Source organism: Crinia signifera, chromosome 5 (genome assembly GCF_055691185.1).
Source record: "Crinia signifera chromosome 5, ASM5569118v1, whole genome shotgun sequence".
In the NCBI taxonomy this organism is placed as follows: Eukaryota; Metazoa; Chordata; class Amphibia; order Anura; family Myobatrachidae; genus Crinia; species Crinia signifera.
Window position 1 is genome coordinate 233,864,884 of NC_139221.1, and position 23,436 is coordinate 233,888,319.

The 23,436-nt window shown below is 44.2% G+C and overlaps 1 protein-coding gene across 1 annotated transcript in view; it reads left to right on the forward strand.

Moving 5' to 3' along the window:
* Window positions 1-6,961: 6,961 nt before the first annotated feature.
* Window positions 6,962-23,436, forward strand: part of STT3B (STT3 oligosaccharyltransferase complex catalytic subunit B) — a 110,123-nt gene continuing 93,648 nt past the window's right edge. The window contains exon 1 of the mRNA XM_083188649.1: window positions 6,962-7,560. Coding sequence (XP_083044775.1) covers window positions 7,256-7,560 — 305 coding nt within the window. The 5' untranslated portion in view covers window positions 6,962-7,255. The remainder of the gene's footprint in view (window positions 7,561-23,436) is intronic.

The window sequence follows — 23,436 nt, forward strand, 5'->3', positions numbered from 1 at the left end:
ATTTTTGTGTTACTGGTAGTGAAATGTTTCAACACGTGTATAGTGTAGGGGGGGGTACAAACTTTATTTCAACCCGGGGGGTATGTAGTGTGTAGTGTGTATGTAGTGCAGAAAAAAAAAAAAATACTTTATACAGGAATTTGATCCCAATAAAAAAAAAAAAAATTGAAGGGGTTAAAAAAAAAAAAAAAAAAGGTCCTGCGCCAAAAATTGAGCACAGATGTTGGTCAGTAACGTCCGTCACTGAACAGCGCTCAAAGGCAACAGGAATTTGATAAAAAAAAAAAAAAAATAGATCAACCCTGTGCCGAAAAAGCTGATCAGTGATGTACGTCACTGATCAGCGCACAGTGGCCACAGGACACCCACAAAATCACAGTGTGTGTAAAAAAAAAATTAAAAAAAGACCCCACAGCACTCTCTATCACTCTCTGTCACTATCTCTCTCTATCTCTCACTATCTATCACTATCTATCACTATCTATCACTATCTATCACTCTAGGACACTGCAGCAGCAGCACTGACAGTTATATGTATAAAAAAAACCTGCACCCCCAAAAAGGGGGGGTAGCAGACACAAAATATACACTCTCTATCACTCTCTGTCACTATCTCTCTCTATCTCTCTATCTCTCACTATCTATCACTATCTATCACTCTATGACACTGCAGCAGCAGCACTGACAGTTATATATATAAAAAAAAAAACTGCACCCCCAAAAAGGGGGGGTAGCAGACACAAATCTCTCTATCTCTCACTATCTATCACTATCTATCACTATCTATCACTCTATGACACTGCAGCAGCAGCACTGACAGTTATTTATATATAAAAAAAACCTGCACCCCCAAAAAGGGGGGGTAGCAGACACAAAATATAGCTCTCTCTGTCACTATCTCTCTATCTCTCTCTATCTCTCTCTCTATCTCTCTATCACACTGCAGCAGCAGCAGGAAGTCCCAAGAAGTCAGATCCAGGAAGCGTCCAGCACGCTACAAGCAGTGATCAGGTGATCAGGTAAGGTATTTGCAAGGATCAGGTAAGTATTAGCAAGGATCAGGTCAGTATCACGGCAGATAGGCACGGTGACCGCTCTGCACGCTATTCCAGACCGGAATGGCGTCTGCAGCGCAGTCACCGGTAGTTTAAATGTCGCGCCTTGGCTGTGATTGGTCCGTGGGTCCCACGGACCAATCACAGCCTTGGGGGCAGGTGGGGTGAGGGTGGGGTGAGGTGTCATCGTCACCGATGACCCCCTCATGCCCCCTCACGCCCGGCGGTGATTGACACCTGTGTTACCGAGCGTCTGATTCGCTGGTAACACAGGAAAACGCTGTGAATGGCTGTTCACACTGAACAGCCAATCACAGCGATCGCCGACGGGGGGGCGGCATCGCAGCCCCCCCTGGGCATGCAGGGACATGTCTGCTGTCAGGGACAGCAGACATCGTCCCTCTGTCACTGCGTCTCTAGACGCAGTGACAGTTTAAAGTCATGACGTACATTTATGCCATGTGTCGGGAAGTACATCCCGGCCATGACGTAAATGTACGTCAAATGTCGGGAAGGGGTTAATAAAAAAATTATATTTATAATAAATTTTATTTTCACAATAAAATATACATTCAATAATCGGTGGCCTTCTATTGTAAGCAAATTAATATGCACATAATTTGTTATATTCAATGAATTGCAATTATTTCATATTAATAAAAGTACTGATAAAATATATATATAACAACAAATTTTATAAAACCCGGGATTACAAGTGCACTTCCACTCTATGTATATGCGAGTGTCCAGATCAATAAATATGACAGCTCAAATTTATCCGTTATTTTGTTTAACTGTAGCAGGTGTATAGAAATTTGTATCCACTGAAAAAGTATATTACTCACGGGTTCCAATGTTACTTAGCAGCTGTAATTCAATGCTCCTTTAGCAAGGAGGTGGGAGGGCTATTGCCGTGAATGAGTGTAGGCAGGGCCGAAACTAGAGTTTCTGGTGCCCGGGGCAAGACATTCATTTAGTATATATATATATATATATATATATATATATATATATATATATATATATATATATAAGAGAAGGAAAGTACCTAACTGTCCGCGCCCTAGTAGTGGATAGCAGCAACTCTGAAAGTCCCCTGTTAGCCGGGACTCAAGACAGATAGAGATACAAAAAAGGAACAGAGTGCGCTTAAAGGTAAAGGTACACAACTTATTTTCCTCAGTTATAAAATTTATTACATAAAAAGCCAACACTTCGGCTTATATAGCATACACAATACATATAGTCATTTTAACAATTGACATAATGTACAATTTTTCCAATACATCGGGGCCTGCTGTTGTATTGGAAAAATTGTACATTATGTCAATTGTTAAAATGACTATATGTATTGTGTATGCTATATAAGCCGAAGTGTTGGCTTTTTATGTAATAAATTTTATAACTGAGGAAAATAAGTTGTGTACCTTTACCTTTAAGCGCACTCTGTTCCTTTTTTGTATATATATATATATATATATATATATATATATATGTGCTTACATACAACAAAAGGTTGGGCCCGGTGCTGGTTCTTGAAATACGGGGGACCCCTAGTCATTTTGTCCCCCGTATTTTGGGAACCAGGACCGGCCCTTGAGCCTGGTGCTGGTTTTGTAAAATCCATGGGACCTCTATTTGTTCTGCCCCGTGATTTTATGAAACCAGGACCGGCTCTTTGAGCCCGGGGCTGGTTATGCTCTGGAGGGGGGAACCCACGCAGTTTTTTTATTTTCACTTTTTGGTTTTATCTCTTTTTTTACACCAGAACCATGCCCTGATCACAATGATCTGTGCATGTTTCTGACAAATTCGCCAGTCAGAACCTGGTCTATTTATTTTGCGAGTTTTAGTAACCTTTACTAAAACTCGCATCCCATTAAATAGACGATTTGTATACTTTTTAATGGGAAAACATCTGGATGCAATTTTTAGTTTAACTAAAAATCGCACCTTTAAAATGTGCGAAATTGCGGGAAAAAATGCGATTTTCCGAAAATCGCACCCTATAAAATACGCAATTTTTGGAAAATGGCCGAAAACGGACGTTTTTGCGAAAAAAATCGCAAAAAAAAAAAAACGGACCAATTTCGCCCCCAGTATCAAGCAGTTCATTTTCAGGACTTAGGGGGGTATTTAATGTCAGGGTCACGGCAGTCGAGCTTGCTCGACCGCCGTGACCCAGTCCCGTTCTCGGTCAGCTCGACCGAGAACACGCAGGCGGGATCCAATGTACCGCCTGCCGGGGAGCGAAAGGGGGGCGTGGCCGCGAGTTGCGGCCGGGAAGAGGCGAGCTGCAGCCGGCAGCTCGTCACTTCCCGGCTGTTCTCGGCAGAACGAGCCCGACAGCTTGTGATGTCGGGCTCGTTCTGCCGAGATACACTGCTCAATGCTGTCGGGGAAGACAGCATTGAATAGGGCCCGGCGGGCATCTCCCCGATGGGAGGTGCTCGCCGGAGATTGAATATCCCTGCAGTGTACCCATCCTGCTATATCCATATAGCCGCAGTATCGATTGCCGGAAGTGACGCGACGGCAATACAATAAGCTACCCAATAGGGCCAGAGCAGTGACGATATGTCACTTCCGGGCCTTCGGGACAACTCAATTGTCAAATATCAAATGTATTAACATATGATAACCTTATCTTTTAGTGAACCGCCCCTGGTGGGGTGCTGATAAGTAATTCTTCCTAAGTTAAGACGCAATGTTAGACGCGTCGCTATGGTTACCTATCTATGAATGATGGGAATGAGAAGCCGAAACGTCACTTCCGGTTTCGGTAAAACATAACATTAGGTTGTTCTATGTGATTACTAGCGATCTACTGAATACTTTTTGAAATTCCATGTCAATATTACTGCCCAAATCTATGCCGAGTACCATCCAGTAAATAAATGTATATCTAGGACATTTCTGTTTGATAATAAAAATAATGACAGTGCTAACCCGGAAGTAGTTAGACCGAAATAGGTCACACTGTGTCCATTTTTCCTTATATCTTCACCTTCTTAAATCTTTTATTTATACTATAATTGAATCTGAGTATTATTAACATATACAGTCTCCGAGCAACCATTAATATTTGTTTTTAATGTGTTTTGAAGTGCATGCATCAATTACCTATGCAAATTACCTACACAGGAAGTAGGGTATATAAGTGAGGTTCCTGTTTGAGAAAATACACCTTGATAAAGCTGTGAGCCAACACAGCGAAACGCGTTGGTATTTGCTGGACACTACTTGGAGAGAGACTAACACCAATTCCCTAATGAAGTGCTGACCACCTGCTCTATTCTCATCTGATCCTGTCCTAAAGACTGTCCCATTGAAACCGTGAGAAGCCTAAAAAATCCTGATTGCCAATCCAACTGGAAGGATATCCCGGGCTGGCTATAAACATCATCTTTTGCCAACGGGCCCACCTCCTAGGCAGTGACCAGGACATACCATCATACGGCCATAAATTACACGGAAGCTCTCTGGACTTTTATGGACACAAGTTCTTGGATCAGTGCAGGTCCTATCAACACTATACGGGTGACTATACAAATACCCCAGCTCTCCCAATAGGTCCATTGCCATTCATTGTTTTTATATTTATATTTGTTATTTTTCTTGTGTTTATTGTGTATATGTGTATGAATTTATTTATTAATTATTACAAAAATTGTATTGAATTGATGCAAGCACTTGAACTAGTACTTTCTTTGAGCGCCGATTCTCCCCCCTGCTTTTTTTGTTTCATAAATCTTTATCTGGGGAACTGACCATCCCCTGAATCGGCTGCTCTCTAAGGGAATAGACTCATATAGAAGCGCTCTGATAGATTGACCTAGGTCAGTCTCTTTTTCAAGCTGGAAAACATTACCTGTGTGGGGGTCCTGGGTACCAAGTTTGAGAACCTGTGGTTTTATATATTTTCCTAAAATAAATAATTTGCAACTTACTACAAAATTTCAGTTTGAAGGTTGGTTTATTATTTTTCTTTAATTATATGGTGCCACAAGGGATCCGCATCTCCCAATTACAGAGTACATAAACGAAGAAGCAAAAAACAGTGACAAACAGTTTAATACAATAGAGGACAAGTACAGGGTACATACACTGTCTACAGAGGACATTGGAGTAAGTATCAGCTTGGCAGAGATCCTCAAGATTTGGTGCCTTCAAATATGGTTTAAGAAAGAGAAATAAAAACACATGAGGGAAGAGGGCTATATGTAAAAGATATGCACTAAACTGAATTGTACTGCAATATTCACATTAAATACTGATCAAAAAATGGAGCACCTCCCTGCCCGGCAGGCTCCAGTACGCATGTGCGAGATCTACTGCACAGCCTAGAGCCAGCGCCTACCACATCCGTGAACAGCGATGTCCCTGCTGTGGGCAACAACACCTGCATTTATTGAAATAGATAGCTAAAGGTGTCAGAATGGTCAGTGCCACTCACCGTTCATACAATCCCCATAGGTTTCTATGGGGAATGCAATGTTGCCCATGTATCAATATTGGGCAGCTTCGCAGTGGGTTCCTGGGCTACCCGCTATTCTGAGATGGCAGTAGCCCATTGTAGCCTACGGGCTATGGACCGCACTGCTGGTGGGGCAGTGTGGTCAGCGGATTGGCGGAGGGTCAGCGCTGACTGCACATGAACAATTGTCAGAAAAACCTCAGATTGCATTTTTTGACCAACTGCGCATGTGCACAGCCTTGCAGTATGCTGTGTTTTCTGGGAGTGGCCCATAAAACGCAGATGTGTCCAGGTCGCCCGGACGAGGACTTCTGCAGCTGCGTAATATCACTGCCGCTGCAACCTGAAACATGGCTGGCCTGCGTCTGGCTCTGCACTTTATGTTGCATGTGGCGAAATGCAGAGAGTGTGGAGGCCTGGCACTGTGCTGGGTGGACCCCTGCAGAATACTGCAAGAAGATCAGCTCTGAATCAGCCGCCTTAAGTACTGGGCACGCAACGTAAGTGCAATTGAGGCCCACTTGCACATACAACTATGAATTAGCCCACAAATGCTTGTTATATGGCTCCCAGTAAGACACAGGGTCATTCTACTTCTAAGACTGACATGAATATGCTTTTGCAGAATAATAGATTGCATTTAGATGACTTGTGGATGTGGGGACGGAGAGCAGAGTGCTGGCTGCCGGGGAGATGTCACCTTCCCTGTGTGTGTGGTGAGAGGGCACAGTGCCCCCTGCCAGCTGCCGTTGGATGTGAGCACTTAGGCATCTGCTGCTGTCTCTGGACTACCTGGGTACAGTAGAGGCAGACAACCTGTGGCTCTGCAGTTGTGGGACTACAAGTCCCATAGAGCCATAGCTGAGTGGGACATGTATGAGTGCATCTCCACAGCCAGACAAGGGTTAGTCCGATCACTAAGGGCCGCTACTGCTAAAGGACGCAGAGAGCCCAGGCAATGAATGAGTGCAGCTCGTTTCCTCAGACCTAGAGACAGTGCTAGGCTAGCCAGTAGCCAGGCACCGGGCAGTTAACTGGGGGCAGACATAATAACTATGGGGTGAGAAACTGAGAGCCACGCCCCCCGTTAGCCGCTCATTGTCCCTGCAGCAGTCTCAGCACGGGCCCCGCCCTCTCACGTCACGGCACCACTCCATTGGTTAACAGCAGCCGTCAGTCAACTCACGATTCTCTCTTTCCCGTTCATCTGACAGCACGTGCCGTAGGCCCCATGGGGAAGTATTCCCATAGGCCCCGCCCTCGCGTGATGTCATCGGCAGCGAATAAGGCGTGTCCTATGAATCTATTGTCAGCGACTGGCTCTTGAAATCGCACTGCACCGCCCTTCACGTACCTGTCGCTTTTCTATTGGCTTCCGTTTTAGGTTCAGTACGTGTGGGCGTGGTCCCCGGTTAAGGCCCCTCCCCCCGCTCGTCTGAATAGGAAATGTCATTGGAGCGCAGAGTTGTGGAGCGGCAGCCGGCTGTAGTTACCGCGGCCTTTTCCGGATTGTCAGCGCTGGGAGTGTGATGTGGACGGCGGGAGCAGGCAGTCCGCCGGTACATACAGTGACAACGACACGGGCCGGACACGGGGACTAGCGAGCAGCGTGCCCGCGCGCCCTACCTCCCTCCGCCAACCGTCACCGAGCGTCCCTCTCCCGCCCCAGCACACACCTCCACCGCGGGAGGAGGAGGAGCGGCTAGCGGGGGGGACATCCAACATGGCGGAGCACGCAGCCCTGGATAACAAGCACAAAGCGGCAGCCGCCAGCTCCGGGGCCTCCTCCCCCGCCCTGAACTCCGGGCGCTCCGGATCAGGCTCCTCTGCCAACAGCAGTGGTGGCGGCGGCAGCAGCGTGGGTGTGCACTCCCCCGGGGGAGGGCTATCTGGGGGCTTGTCGCAGCCCGCCGGCTGGCAGTCCCTGCTTTCCTTCACCATCCTTTTCTTGGCTTGGCTGGCCGGCTTCAGCTCCAGGCTTTTCGCGGTCATCCGCTTCGAGAGCATCATCCACGAGTTCGACCCCTGGTGAGTGCCCCCTCCCCTTCCCCTGTGCGCCTGGGGCACCGAGAGTGCCGGGGACATGATGGGCGGGAGTTATGACAGCCGGCTCTGACACTCTACACTTCCCTACTGGTGAAACTCCTGGGTTGTCGGAGAGAGTCCTCATTACAGTAGGGTGACACTGTTGTCGGTAAGGGTACTCTGTACAGCAGTGTGGCTCTGTTGTCGGAGAGGGTCCTCCTGCACAACTGGGTGACTCTGTTGTCGGAGAGGGTCCTCCTGCACAACTGGGTGACTCTGTTGTCGGAGAGGGTTCTCCTGCACAACTGGGTGACTCTCTTGTCGGAGAGGGTCCTCCTGCACAACTGGGTGACTCTCTTGTCGGAGAGGGTCCTCCTGCACAACTGGGTGACTCTGTTGTCGGAGAGGGTCCTCCTGCACAACTGGGTGACTCTGTTGTCGGAGAGGGTCCTCCTGCACAACTGGGTGACTCTGTTGTCGGAGAGGGTCCTCCTGCACAACTGGGTGACTCTGTTGTCGGAGAGGGTCCTCCTGCACAACTGGGTGACTCTGTTGTCGGAGAGGGTCCTCCTGCACAACTGGGTGACTCTGTTGTCGGAGAGGGTCCTTGGTAAGTTATGGGGTATCTCAGTGAATTACAGCTTCCTGGCTGCTATTGTGTCATCTGGTCTGAGTAGGATTCCTTTGATGCAGAACACAACGCAGCAACATGGACCTGTCAGTAACACAGATTGCACTGATGCAGATATTCTGCTGAGAAATATTACTCTGAATTCTGTTCTACTGGTAATGCTACTGTTATTGACCATATTATATCATGACATTGAGTTAGATGTAATATGTACACATACACACAGTTTATTTCTCCCTCTCACAGGCTCATATTTGACGGCTAGATGTGCTGTTCTTGGGTGCTAAAACAAAACCCTCCCTTAGAGTGCTGTCACTTTTTAAGGTTTAAGTATAGTGGAAGGTTTTATTCATTAGCCTGTATTCCTATATGTAGAACCCTGTAATTTGTAACTCAAATGTGTTAATTTATCTGGGGGAACAGACCAGCAATTGCATAGGTCATGACCAGGGACTCATAGCATCACTAACCCAAACCACTTAAAGTGCAGACTCTATGGGCCTTGTGGTTCTTATCTGCCATCAAATTCTGTTTCTGCATTGTTCCTACGACTGCTTATTACTTACGTGTCTTGAATGACATTTATGGGGTTTTGTTTCCCATTTCTGACCAACCAGACAAATCCACCTGTCAGATGCCACTTATTTGGGTGTCTGTGCTGAAGGTTATTGGCTCCTGCAATATGACATTTTCCCTACTGACAATTTGCAATGTCTAATTTATCAGAAGTGCCACTGATGGACATCCCTTGGCGGTCTCCCAGTTTGCCACTGAAACTTAACATGTGCTGATCAAACTGAAGCTGCTGTTGTAACTTCCTTTTATAAGGCTGAAGCATGATCATTTCTGTGTAGCAGCACTACCTATCTGGCAGAGGCTCCTTGCATAGACTTTCCCTACTGGTATGGCGTAGTAAATTTCTGTTTCACTCTCAGTCTAATCAATCATATCTCCTTTTCTTGTTCTGGAATTGAGGTGTGATGCTGCTTATATCACTTTATCTCATAGGTGACGGCTATTGGGTCTAGCTTTCTTGTATTCACAAAGCAGTTTTTAAGGGAGGTTTCAGGCTGATATGTTTGTACCCTCCACCGCTTTGCTATATGCCCTTCTCTCTTGTTCACTGTCAGACTTCTGCTGCTGCCTGGCAAGCGTTGAAAGCAATGGTATGAAATCCACAGCCTCCTCCTCAGTTAGGTGGCTGTTGAAACTGTAATGATTGTGAAACCGTTGTGTTGTGTTCGGGGCTAATGATCCTGTCTTTGTTTCTGTGTATTTTAAGGCATATATTATTCTGGTAAAACAGGATTGCATGTAATGTTCATGTACAATTGTTGTCTTTTGAAGAGTCTTTGGATACAAAAGAAAAATACTAAATTAAAAGCTAATGTCCTATTTGTTTTTATAGTGTCATCCGTTGGGGTCGATGCCAGTCAAAGTTAATACACCTGTTGTTCTCATTGATTTTGGTTACATATAGCTTTTGTGTGACTATATCTGTAAGTCTTGGCTTGGGCTCTCAGTAATTATTTAAGTTCACATATTTGCTTATCATTGATTTGGAACACTGGTTCTCAAACTCTGCCCTCTGGACCCCACACAGCTTACCTCTTACAGGTCACCTGTAGATTTTTAAAATGTGACAGTTGGTAATAGTGTTCCTGCCATGTGACCTGGAACATATGACCATTGTGTGGTTTTAAGGACAGAGGGGTAGATGTATGAAGAAGTGATCAAGTGCCTGGTACTTATCACCAGCCAATCGGCTCCTGACTTAAGTAAAAGGCTGGGTTTGAAAAGGGACAGTTAGGAGCTGATTGGCTGGTGATAAAGTACCAGGCACGTTATCACTTCTCCTCACGTATCACTGCTTCATACATCTACCCCAGAGTTTGGAAACCACTGATTTTAAGTGATGCATGTATGGCCTTGACATATCCTTTAGTTTTAAAGGCCCCTACACACTAGGCGATTTTTTTTTAAGCTGAAAGCAGCTCAGTTTTGCCATTTGAGCTGCTTTCAGCTCAAAAGCTTATCAGTGTGTATGGCCCGGCGCTGATGTGCGCTCCCGCATAATCGCTGCTGCCGCTCATTTGCTGGCATTACCAGTGAATGAGCGATGGGGTGGATGGCTTGCCATAGTATACGGTTTAGAAAGCTGTCCATCCACCCCCCCAAAAAAAATCGCTTAGACAGGCGATGATGAGCTCAGTAATTTCCCCCATCATCGCTGTGCATACATGCTGGTCAGAAACGCCCAGTATGTATGCACTTTAAGGAAGTGTCTGAAGCCAAAATAGAATCTTTTTGTAAAAGCAACTGAGCATTTAATTTCCATTCATATTGTTCTTAAAGGCCATGATTAATGCTTCACACATGACATTGTGCTTAGATAATATGGCGGTATTTTGATTTCTCCGGGTGCTACTTATTGTACTTTAACTTTTTTTTTTTTTTTTGCACAATCTGTTTTAATGGTTTTGTTATCTGTGAACACCTTGTTATTTCTTTTATATAGAACTATTATTTTACACAGCTCGTTACAAATAATAATGTAAGCATCCACATCCTGTCCCTGTTTAAGGCCCACACATAAGTCTATTTGGTCAGAAGCAATACTAGCCAGTATTTTTATTTTTGGCCTGCCAGTGGAAATCTGCACACAAGTGTGGAGAACATACATGCTCCATCCACATAGGTGGAGGTTTTTTGCATTTGTTGACGTTATCGCAATTGTTAAAAATGTCATGTGCCTCATACTGTACACATGTACATGGTAAATACTAGCTGTATTTGTGCCTTTGGCATATTCTATGTAAATGATTGATTGTTTGAGCCAAACATTCATGTAATGTGTTAGAGATTAATTCCACCTAAAACAGTCGTTTTAGTGTAATACTACCCAGGGTGGCATCCTAACAGCTTTCTGACACAGTAACAACTGTCTGAGCAAAAGAAAATTCAATCATTTTTGTTTTTATTTGTTTGCAAAACGAATGCTAACTGGAGAGATCCTCAGGATTGTTTTATTCCTTTCATTTGGTCACCTGATGAGACAGTGTTGGACTGGGGCATGAAGGGCCCACAAATATGAGCATGTATAAACATATAAGCGGTAGTGATATAGGGGTCCCCACCCCTCAAACATATAAGCCTTGTTGATATAGTGTGAGGCCCTCCAATCACAAGTAAACGATGGTTGCACAGTGGGAAAAAAATGGTAACCAAGTCCAGAGTCTTCAGCAGCACATCCTCAAACTCCTGCAGGCATTGCAGCATGAAGATGGCAGGGCGGCGTAAGAACAGCTTCTTCGGGCTGTTTCCTCCAGCAGCTTCAGTGATCACTCAGAAGGCCATCACACGCAGAGATGGGCAGGGGTTTTCTGAGCGACCACTATGAATTTATCATGCAGGGCCTTTTTTAATTGCTGGGCCATGCATTTGAAATACTGTGTGGGCTACGCACACAGCGATGTTTAACCATTTTCTAAGCGATTTTGTAAAAGTGGCTGAATATTTCTCCATGTAGGGCCCAAGGTAGGCAAATAGATGTTGGTGGAAATAAATGTTAAAGGATCTGACTCTTGTGTTATTTATTCCCTCCAGTTCCTGGCTTCTAAAGTTGACCCCAGGTAGAGTGCTGTTTTCTGCCTCTAGGCAGCTGGTGGATACACATACTGTTGGTTGCGGGTCTTAATATAGTGTTCGTTCTAACACCCTGCATCTTTTAAAACCTGTGCAATTTCTGTCGTGTTACTCTCTGCTTTGGTGGTCCTGGTCTGTATCAACATTGAGATACAGACCAGTCTGTGAGAGAAGCATCACACCAGAGAGTGACCCCCAAGGCAGGAAAGAGAAATTGTATTTGAAAGGTGCAGGGTGCTAGAGTAGCCACTATTAATATATGGTATTATATGCAGGTATGTTGACGTTCAGTTTCTGAACCTGTCGCATCATTTTGCATAATCTTTCATTTGTTAATTATTGTTGCTTTAGTACAAGGGTGGAGAACCTCAGGCCTGGGGGCCGTATGCGCACCCCCCCCCCCCCCCCATAGCTGGTCTGAGTGGCCCGCCCGGCGGCTTTGCCGGGAGTCAAGTACAGGGGAGTTCTCGCGAGAGGTCGGTAGTTCTCGCGAGATTCCTCTTAATCAACAGCAGCCGGAGACTGTCAGTCCTATTCAGAGGCAGCCACCGGAGAGCGGGACGGCTGCAACAGGACAATTTGTGTGAGAAATTTTTACATATGGCCTCTGAAAGGATTTCCCCCCCCCCCCATACAAACGGCCCTTGGCACAAAAAAAGGTTCCCCACCCCTGCTTTAGTAGATCCCCACAATCGGAAATTTTGTAGACCTTTGTTAAGAGTACTATCATTCTATTGGGAATTGATCAGTGTAAACTGGACATGGCAAAAGCAGATAACCACATCTCTGCTTCTGCTACTAAACGGTGCATACCCAATAAGTGTAGAGTGATATCCCGTTTAGGTTTTATGGTCAGAGCTGGAATAAGGCCTTATTTGCCATTGGTGTTTATTGGATGCATGCAAAAGGATCTGACAGTAGGTACCAGTTGTTTCCAATGGTATCTGGATAATCGGTCGACGCTATAAAAGTTGTCCTGTAATATCCACATGGACTTTAGTAATAGTAACCTATGGTGTGATGGGATGCGGTCATAGGTTGAAATTCACCATGAAAAACCTGTGTTGACATTTTTCCAGGGGTCGCACTTATGACCCATACCCGGTGTGATAACTTCACAGCCTTGCCTGAAGCGTGTCCAGTGAAGCAATGGCCTAATGACGGTCTTCCTAGACCTTGTAGATCTTCTATACCACATCCGTTTCCAATATTAGCTTACCAATGCGAGTTTTTGTTTACTTTCAGTGCATTATGCTTAGGTTTACATAGCTCAAAAAGTAACAAATCCCTTAATATGAAAGTAAATTTAGAGCTAAGGTTCTATTGCTTGTAAATACTGTACTGTCAATGTGTTTGTATTTCGGTCACAGTTTACTGTATTCCGCAAGTGATTGTTCAGTTTGCCCTGTCTTTGTTGAGTGACTGTGCAAATAAAGAATATTCATGCTTCTGTAAAATCAAGCTTATCTATACTTAACAGTCAGCATCTGAGGGGCTGACTCAATTGGTGGTCATCCAGATGGCAAGTGGGGAGGGACAGCCACCTGAGGTGCATGCTGAAATGTGTGAAAGCATTGTTTGAGCACCCTAATCAGAACTTGCACAGCTAAACCTGGTAGGGTGTACATGCCCAAATGGGGGAAGGGAGTATAAATGGAATCACTCTGGTGTGTGTGCCCACAACATTTGGGCTTCCACAAAAGTTGAATTGACCCCAAAGTATTTTGCATTTCCCATACTTATCCAAAAATGATAAAGGTATTCTAAAGCTCTGTACATGCTTGACTATGTGGTTTAACACACATCACTATACACACATGCTGTCTGACAAGATCTTGACTACATGTGGTCCATATCTGAATGGTTAATGCTATGCCATTGTTGGAAACAACTGTTTAATCTGTGTACTTAACTCAATAAAGTGGGGGGAGGGGGTTATACATACAAAGCAATCAGTGCTTCCTTTCTAAGCAATCTGGACAGATTACTTGTAAAATGGGCTAAAATCACCCTGTGTGTGAATGGCTTTTGTATTTTCAAAATAAATTTACGAAGCTGTGAAGGAAGTAAATACATATTCTTTCATATAACCTTTTTATGATTTCAATTACAATATACAGTACAGATTGCATACTAGTGACCACCGTACATTCTCCAGTCTAAGCAAATCAAGATCATAAAATTACCACTTCCAACCAAATGCTGGAAACCATCTGAAAGCAGTAGTTGAGGTAAACTTGTTGTCAAATGCAACTGGTCTGAATGATTGTTTTCCAGTGTTTGAATGCAAATGGTCAATTGCCATTTCCTGTCAAATTTTCATTTTAACCATGCAAAGCAGTTAACCCTGTCTAAAGTATGTGGTGTGGCAAGTAAAATGTGCCGAAAGCCAGGCTTTTCAGGTATTCTGGAGGGGCCAAGCAGAAATAATGGACACCCAATCATAGAAACAAGTGAATTGCCCCAACGGGTGTGGGAAACCCAATAGACAATTGCACTGGAAAAATGTAGTGTCACACTAATCAGGAATTCACTTTTTAATTTGACATTTGTTCTTCTTTTTATGGCTTGCTTCTATCAATTTATTGTTCATTCAGTGTCTCTACCTATGACAAATACCATAGCAGTTGGGATCCCACAAGGCTCTATTATCTGCCTTCAGCTTTTTTCACTGTCCAGTATAACTTGTGTGACCTAATGTGAGTCTACTATCTTCTCAAAGATGCCGATGTTACATACAACTTTCCTACCAGAGTTTCCACATCTCCCACCAAATCTAACCCTGCCCGCACCACAATTTTTTTCAGTCTTCCAATCACACGGTCATTTTTTTTTTCTCTCCGGTTTTGACTCCTGCAACTCCATTCTGATTGGCACTTCACTAGATTGTCTCCACATCAGTTTCTCCTAATATGTCGGCTATAATTATCTTCCTTTTCTGCTGCTACCCATATTTTTCCAGAATCCAGTTCAAATTAATTAGGCTTCTCTTCAGAGCCTTTCCACCACAACTATTCGCGGTTGAAATGACCAATAATGGATTTGCTTTGTCTGGTGCCATCTAGTGGAAAGACTATAGAATGTCCCCCTATGATGCATATTATTGCGTCTTACTATTCTCTACCGATTTTATTTATTTTTTTCTTTTTGTATTTTCATTTTTCACACTGTCTTTCGCTGCAGCTCATCGTGCCTCTTTTCAAATAAATGCAGACACTTTGCAAGAGCGTTTTTGAAGGCAGTACTTTTCTATGCCTCTGCTGAAGTCATTAGGGGGTTTTCAAATGTAAGCATGCTGGCAGCCAGCAGATGGCACCCAACGGGGCCATTCAATTGTAGCTCAGTTCAGACCCAATCGTGCTGGCGTTTGCAATTCAGCTTGCGCACACACATAAACAATTGAATTACCCTGCATTGTTTGCAGAGAAGAAAATCTGGAGACCCTAGAACAGGGGTGAGGAACCTTTTTTGTGCCAAGGGCTGTTTGTATGGGGAAAAAAATCCTTTGGGGGCAATATGTAAAAATTTCTCTTACAAATTGTCCTGCTGCAGCCATTTGACGCTCTGGAGACTGCCACTGAATAGGAGTGACAGTCTCTGGCTGCTGTTAATTAAGAGGAATCTCGCAAGAACTACCTACTTCTTGCGAGAATTCCCCTGTACTTGACTCCTGGGAATGGGTGGGAGGGCCACTCAAACCCGCTATGGGGGCCGCATATGGCCCCAGGGCCTGAGGTTCCCCACCCCTGCCCTAGAACAAGGGCTTTTAGGGTGTGACTAAAGGTCCATACACATTGGGTGTTTTTGCCCAGCGTGTATGCTGACCGATGATGGGGGGAAAAACGCTCATGCTGTGCGTCTTTAGTCCATTTTAGCCATTTTTTTCCCAGGGGTGAACGACTTTCCATAGCGGGACACTCAGTCGTTCATCTGCTGGTAATTAGTACCACTAGCTAATGGGTTTCCTTTCAACTTCAGCACAAAATGGGCCTGTTCTGCTGAAAACGGCCGTGGATTTTCGAGCTTCACATCCCGCCTGCCGAATATTAGTAGAGCAGGCCAAGAACGGGCCAGGGTCATGACTGTCGGGGCTTTCCGACAGTCGTGATTTAGGATTGAATGCCCCCTAAGTTTGTGAAGGGTGTGAGTTGGGCTGCTGATGCAAATGCTGAAATGCCCCTGCATTGCACATAGTTTAGTGTAAAAATGTGTTTCAAACCTGTGAAGGTCAGTAGCTAAACTAATAGAAGATAGGACTACAAAACTTTTCTCCTTTTTTAAACTCTGTTGGACTTGGCTCCAAGCTGGCCTACAATTGCAGCAGCCTGGTTTATTTGCCATTCAGTTTGAGATGTTTTAAATTAGTGCAGGCCCCAATGGGAGTTAACAGATTTTATTTAAACGTTCCAAATTGATAAAAAAAATCCTTATTTTAAGCTACAAATGTTTGGACATTGCATGGAACCCAGGAGTATATTTTCCAATGAATAATAATGTATTTAGAGGTTAAACTGGAAACTGTTCTCTAAAAAGCTGAAAAATGGGGTTCATGATGAGAGACATGATTGTTGGGTGTTTTTTAATAGGAGAGGGCTTTTTGAACTTGTAGATAAATTTCGTGTATTGTTGTTGTTGTTTTTTAACCTAAATATTACCGCAGTACATGAAAATTTTCCAGAAGCTTGTATTCCCCGATGTTCACTTGCTGCCTATCCTTTTTCCATCATTTCTAAAAGTTGCAAAAATCAACCATCTGATTATATTTAACTGCCTCCACTTATGTCGGGTTTTTTTTTTTGGTGGGGGGGGGGGGGGGGGGGGTTGTTTCAGAATGATTTCCTCAGTCTTTCGTAATCTTCATTTGAGATACTCCTGATATCAGTCAGTGTCTTGACGTTTCTGATTGAATTGCATAGGAATCTGGATTGTGCTTCATGAGAATCTCTTGCATAATGGTGACCTGCAAACACAGGGCACAGAAACCTGGGTCACTTGATTTTGGCCACTGTGTGTTTCTGATGAAATCTGAAGTTTTAACATCTATGTCAGCATAAAGTAGGTGGTGTGCTATTTCTTATCATAACATAGGCCCTTATTCAGATCTGATCGCAGTACAAATTTGTTTGGAAAATGGGCAAAACCATGTGCACTGCAGGTGGGGCAGATGTAACGTGCACAGAGAGTTAAGCTGTGTACACACGGTGGCGATATATTGCTGAGTCGCCGATGAAAGGGAACCTCTGCCGGGGGAGCCGCAGAGGGAATCAGCTGGTCGCAGGAGCAAGCTCCTGCGACCAGCGATCGTAAGGGGGCTAAATACAGGAGTGCGCACCTGGCGATTTATCACTGGTCAACACTCCAGTCGCTGGCAATATGGTCGTTCAGCGACCATATTGCCAGCGATAAATGCCCGTGTGTACGCACCTTTTTAGATTTGTGTGAGTTATTTTGTTTCAGTGCAGGGTAAATACTGGCTGCATTATTTTTACACAGCAATTTAGATTTTAGTTTTAACACACCCCACCCAAACTTTCCAAAATTGCCATTTTCCAAACAAATTTGTTCTGCAATCAGATCTGAATAAGGGGCATAGTGTTGTTGGTGTCCTGGCATGTGTTAGTTATTGCTGAATAACATTCTAGCTGATTGGAACTTCTGACCACTTTTTGCTAACAAATTTGAAGTGTTGCATATAAGTTATCAATATGTTTTTACACTCTTTTTACTAGACAGTGTAGTTTACCAATGGCCATAATACAGTTTTACTTATCTACGTTTGATACAAGTAAATCCTCAATGAATTCCCATGACAGTCTAGTTTTGCATCAGAATGTATTTATTGTGTTTTGCGTCACTCTAGTGGTTAAAGTGTAATTCCATTTTATGTATGTACAATTCTCCAGAAACATAAGTCCACACCCTGTGGTTTCCCCACCGCACATCTTGAATGATGCAGATATCAGGTGATTCACATGTGAATAAATTCTATTCCTGTCCTGGCTGTTACATACTTGTTTGTCTGGCGGCGGGATTCTATCACCATGGTCTGTAATTGAACAGATCTTTCCCATGCAGCCAGTGAGAGTGGGAGGAGATGCCGATCAGCACAATCATATTGCAAATCAGTTTACATCCCAAATCAGAGTATTATACTCTTCATTGCACTTGCTGCCTGACCTTTCCATATTTTGCATAATGGTTACAATAAATGATGCTCCAGCAACTGACAACTGTAGCTAAGGTTTATCTCTGGTAAATGGATGAAATGTGTTGCCGCCTAATCGGTCATCCTTGACTCTGGACCTTTTCGCCCCACATTCAATCTATATCCAAATCCTGTTGCGTATACATGAAACCTGTGCAGATTGCTTTTACCTAATCCAAAAAACGGCAAATGCTTTAATTCATGCAGACAGCCCCCTATTGCCATTATAATACTATGCCCATAGCAACCAGTGAGATTTATTTCTAAGATGCAATAGAGAAATGATGGACAGCATCACCTTTTCATATTTTTAGAAGCTTTACTAAATTTACCCCTATTTGTAAGTCTTAATCTGGGTGCACACTATCTAATTTGAATGAACGATATGCATGATAAAGATAGTTAACTGCATCATTGTACATATTGTACCCACTCTATAATTAACAATGGGCCCCATCATCTGAACATGCAGTCCAATCACAGTGATTGTACTCAGCGAAAAAATGTGGATCCCGTGGATTGGGAGAGAGCGAAAACGAGAAGACTGGGTTGGGGGAGATGAAGAGAGAGGGAGAGGATGCGGGAGTAATGCTTTGAGCGAGAGGGGCAAGGTATTATGGAGTAATGTGAAAGAGGGTGGGGACAGAAGATGGGTCCAATTCCAGCATCAGGATAGCAGGTGCGGGCTGTGACCACTGCTGTGCTCTTACCTGTGTTTCTCTGTGGCCTCTGTGGTAGCGGGGTCTGCTGGGGTGTTCAGCTCAGCTGTGCTGCAGATCACAACACAGGACAGCAGCTGCTGCTGACTGTCTGACACACAGGATCACTAAAGGGAAAAGTCCCGGGTCTGTAATTTTGGTGTAAAATTCTTAACAGCGGTGAACAAACAGACACTTATAAGAATAATGAATGCATGGATACAATTGGCAGAACAAATCATTGGCATGCAGAAATGTAACTGGTCCCAACAAGGAGGTCAGGGTGGTCAGACCTGAGACCTTTAGGGTAGTAGTGCGTGTCAGAGGTTGAAGTAGGGAAGCAATGGCTAGATGAGTAAAGGCACAGGAAATAATTACCCTATGAGTTTTCGTAAGGAGAGATTTGAGAAATGGGCCATACACCTAGGGTGATTACAGCCCAATTTTTAAGCGATCTGCGTAGAAGCACGGATCGCTCTGTGTGTATGGACAACGGCGATACACGGTACTGCATGCAGTATACATCTAATAATCGCCAGTGTTTTCTCAATTGAGAACACTGGCTGTGACCGATCGCTCTGCACACATCCCTGCTGCAGCACCGTGTGATCTGTGTCTAACTAGATCACAACTTGTGCTGCCTCTAAGGGGGTAATTATCTCTAATAATTTTCTCTCTCTCTCTCTGAGAACTTTGATAAAGTGCCAGCCAATCAGCTGCTGCCTTATAACTTGAGAGTCTTCCTAGAGAAAGCGTTTCTCAGAGTCCCTATTTCTGGACTGATAGAGAGTGATTAAAGTATTTCACCCTCTGGCTGCCACTAGATGGTGCCAAACATAGCAATTCAATTGTTTCTACATTTTGGGCGTGAATAGCTGCAGGGAGACACGTCCGCTCACAGCTGTGGGCAGACATGTGCCATAAACAATACTTCAGATTTAGCCGTTTATTTTATTAGTAACGTAACCGTTGGCCAGTGCACAATGATTACTATATTGGTTTGAAAGCAAAAATAGCGTATTTTAGGGCTTTTCGACAGGTGGTTGCTTTATGTTGAGGTTACATACGGTGATCACAAACATATTCATGCTCTGTAAAATACAATTGTCTGAACACCTGTTTAGACTTCATAATGTCCATAAAATTGCAGCACAGCTTTGGGACTTGTTAATAAAACCGTTCAAATTCCCCACATTTCAATGAACCTTTTTTTCTTAACAACTGTTTACATAGGCTTAGATCAGTTATTCGTGTGACCCAATTGGCAGTCCATAAATCATTAAGAGTGCTTGTTTGCTACCTAGAAAACCACTATACAGTTGCCTACTATGCACCTATATCCCCATTTCTGATTAAAATAAAGGGTTCACTCAACCGTTTTGTTTGGTTGATTTTTTTATTTTTTTTTTCCCTTCCTCTCAATCTGTATTACAGGGCTGCACAAATAATTGGTTGTATGGCAACTTAAGGGGCTTACAATGGAGCGATTTGAGGGCATTTTCTAAGCAATCTTGCTAGATCCGTGTTGAGGAGCCATAGCGATACCAATGCGTGGCCCCGTGCATCAATATCCCCCTAGCAATTAATAACCAGCATGTTGGATAAATCTATAATCCGCGGTTTCAGAGCCTGTGTTCTCAGCGGAGATCACAGACCCAGACAGATCGCTTGGCGCACATCGCTAAGGGCTGAGTGATCTCGCTGAAGAGTTCTGAGCGGTCTAGCATCGCTCAGAACGCTGGAGCAACTCCCGGTTTGTAGGCCCCTTTAGAAATACATGCTGGGACCTTGGTAATTTCTCTTCTGTTTGCCATAAGCAATTCAAGTGGGCTGTCATGATACTGGGACTCCTTCATGCTGATTATCTATTACTTTTCTTATATTAAAGCCTGAGCTATGCAAATGTGACCTTGCTGTAAGCCAGATTTGACTGTAGACTCTGGCCTCTGTAACAGGACATCATGTCATAACACTTTGGACCTTTTTATTGCCAGGAACTTGTTAATGGAAGATGTAGTGAAAGGGAGTGTAGCTATTAAAGGGAGATTGGCATGTAGCCCAATACAGGTTGAGTATCCCTTAACCAAAATGCTCGGGACCAGGAGAAGTTTGGCTAATGGATTATTTTGGAATATTTTAATATTTCAATGAATTATTTATACTGATGTTGGTAGTACAAACTGTATTGGGTTTTTTCTTCTATATCTTCATTGTATTTCCTCTAATTAAATATTTTTTCAACATTTTAAGACACTAGTGCTGTATCAGTTGTTTCTTGCACCCCCTGCTGGCTGTCTATAGGAGTGTTGAAGCTATTCAATTGTTGCTTTTATCAGGCTGAACGAAAAATTGTCCCATAGGAGATGTCTATTTTTCCAGTCTAACAAGACTGTGTAGACTCGCAAATATTGTCACAATTAATTTGTTCATTTTTATTGCGTGTGCTTTCACCCAGAAAGTCAAAGTTTAGTGTTATGAAACTGCTTAATCGGTTAAAAATTCTGCTTTGTGTTTCCAAGCTCCTGCAAGAAGAAACTTCACCCCTGTGGCTACTAGGCGGCTAATGAGAGAAACAATTAAATTGCTTTGTTTTGTTCCCTCTAGTGGTGTCTACATGCAAAGATAATTGAATCCGCCCCATACACAGGTAAAACACTATTTATCTTACGGCCTCAATACACTACTGCGACTACTCCGAGAGGAGAAGTCTCATGCGATTTCCCTTGAACTGCCTGGCAGCTTACGGGATGGCAGGGTTGCATACGATACACCATATGCAGTCCTTTTGCATACAATGTGTTGTATACGATCCCAGCTAAGGCTGTCTGATCTGATAACTCTATAGTGCAGCCATTGATATTTCCAGCTCTGATCTGATGCACACGGGACAGATAAGAAGCAGAGCTAAAACACCATGTGATTTGACTTTTCGTCCATTTTCTCAGGCAAATGCTTCTGAATCTGATACGTTCAGACCTTTTTAGATCAAGGTACCTAAAATAAATGTCCTCCTCTTCCTGTAATATATGTAGTCTTTAATTTCAATCTTTACCTGAACATGTATGGCCGAAAGAGGGGAAAATTAAACTCCCATAGCAAAGCTCTTGGCTCATTTAGTTGGTATCGGGATGGCTGACAGTCAGTAGATTGTCACCATATAGTCGACACTCGACATGGCTATGTTAGACACATGAAGGTTCCACCTCTTTTTAGTTTTTGGGATTTTTCTTTTTGCATTTATTGACCTTTTTTCTTTCTTTACCATCCAAACGGACTCCAGTTGGCAATGGCGAAGTGCAGACCGCATCGGTAGCAGAACAAAGCACGTGGCCCGAAGCATGATGAGTGTATCAGTACACTAATCGGGGTTCCATGTGTTCAGGTGTCGACCTTGTCCCCAACAAAATGTGAAAAACTAATTTTTTTGCCGGCGCTACCCACTCAGCAGACACAATGCTGAAAAGGCGCTGCATCCCTCCCTGCTCTGCTAAAGCTGCCTCAGCCCTCACGGTCACTGTCTCCTGCACGCTGCCCACAGCGCCTGTCTGACAGCGGGTGGGTGGCAGTATAAAGAGCTGCTCCCTGCACCGCGCACACACTGTCCTCCTCCTGCGACCTGCCCTCTCTTCCTCACGGACACTTGCGCTGAGGCATGAAGCGCTGTCTGTGAATGCCTGGATGACATGTCATGTTCGCCCCCATGATCCGCCCCCTACCCATTGCTCCCTGCTTCTGTCAGCTGTCAAACAAATGACGAACAGGTAGCAGCGCCGCCCTTCTTTCCCTCTTCTCAGTGTGCTGTACCATTGCCACTGCCAGTCCTCAACACTCCGCCCCCTCTATCTCCTCCCCTCTTCTTCCATCTCCTCCTTCTCTCCCCTCCTTTCCCCCTCAGTCATGAGAGGGGTGTAATGGCATCCTCAGCGTCCTGCTTACGCAGATAGAAGAGGAGGGACTGCACAAGAGTTAAAAAGTAATATTAATTTAGACACTTTTTAAATAATGGGCTGAGTTATGTGCCTAAAGGTAGCCATACACGCTGCAATAGCAGCGTGCGATGTGTGCTCCTGCAGGCATCGCACAGTGCAAAAAGTATGTGCTGCACATACTTTTTGTACTGCTTTCGGATCGCATCGCACACACATTGCATGCATGCCATGCGATCTAGCCCATAACGTATGCGATTCTCAGTGTGCATGGGCACCTTCAGTGCCTGCAACATTTTGCGGACACAGCACTGAGATGGTGTATGCATACATGTACATGCACCCGAGATCCTCCGTAGGATTGCATGTTGCATACGCTCCCACAATCGGGCTGCAGTTTGTTGCAATGGCAATGTGAAAGGGCGCAAAATGTATGGTTTGCGGGAGGGCGCCGGACACCCTAGCACCAGCCCTGCCCCCACCATATCCCACTAGTTATCCACATCTTTGAGGTTGTCTCTGGGGGGTGGGATTTGCATGTGTTTCATACTGCACCTGCATCCTCAGAACATGAGGAAACTATGGCTTTGCTGTTATTTTCTGGATGCTGGCCTCAATAAATCTATATGCTGCACTAATTTCAGGGAAATGATTTTTGAAAGATTATAGTAATTGCCTACCCATTTTTGTCTCTTCATACAGTTCCCAAAATCCTCCTTTTATCTGATACAGTACATAGATTACGTTTGTGAACTCCTAATAGGGGCCTGACTA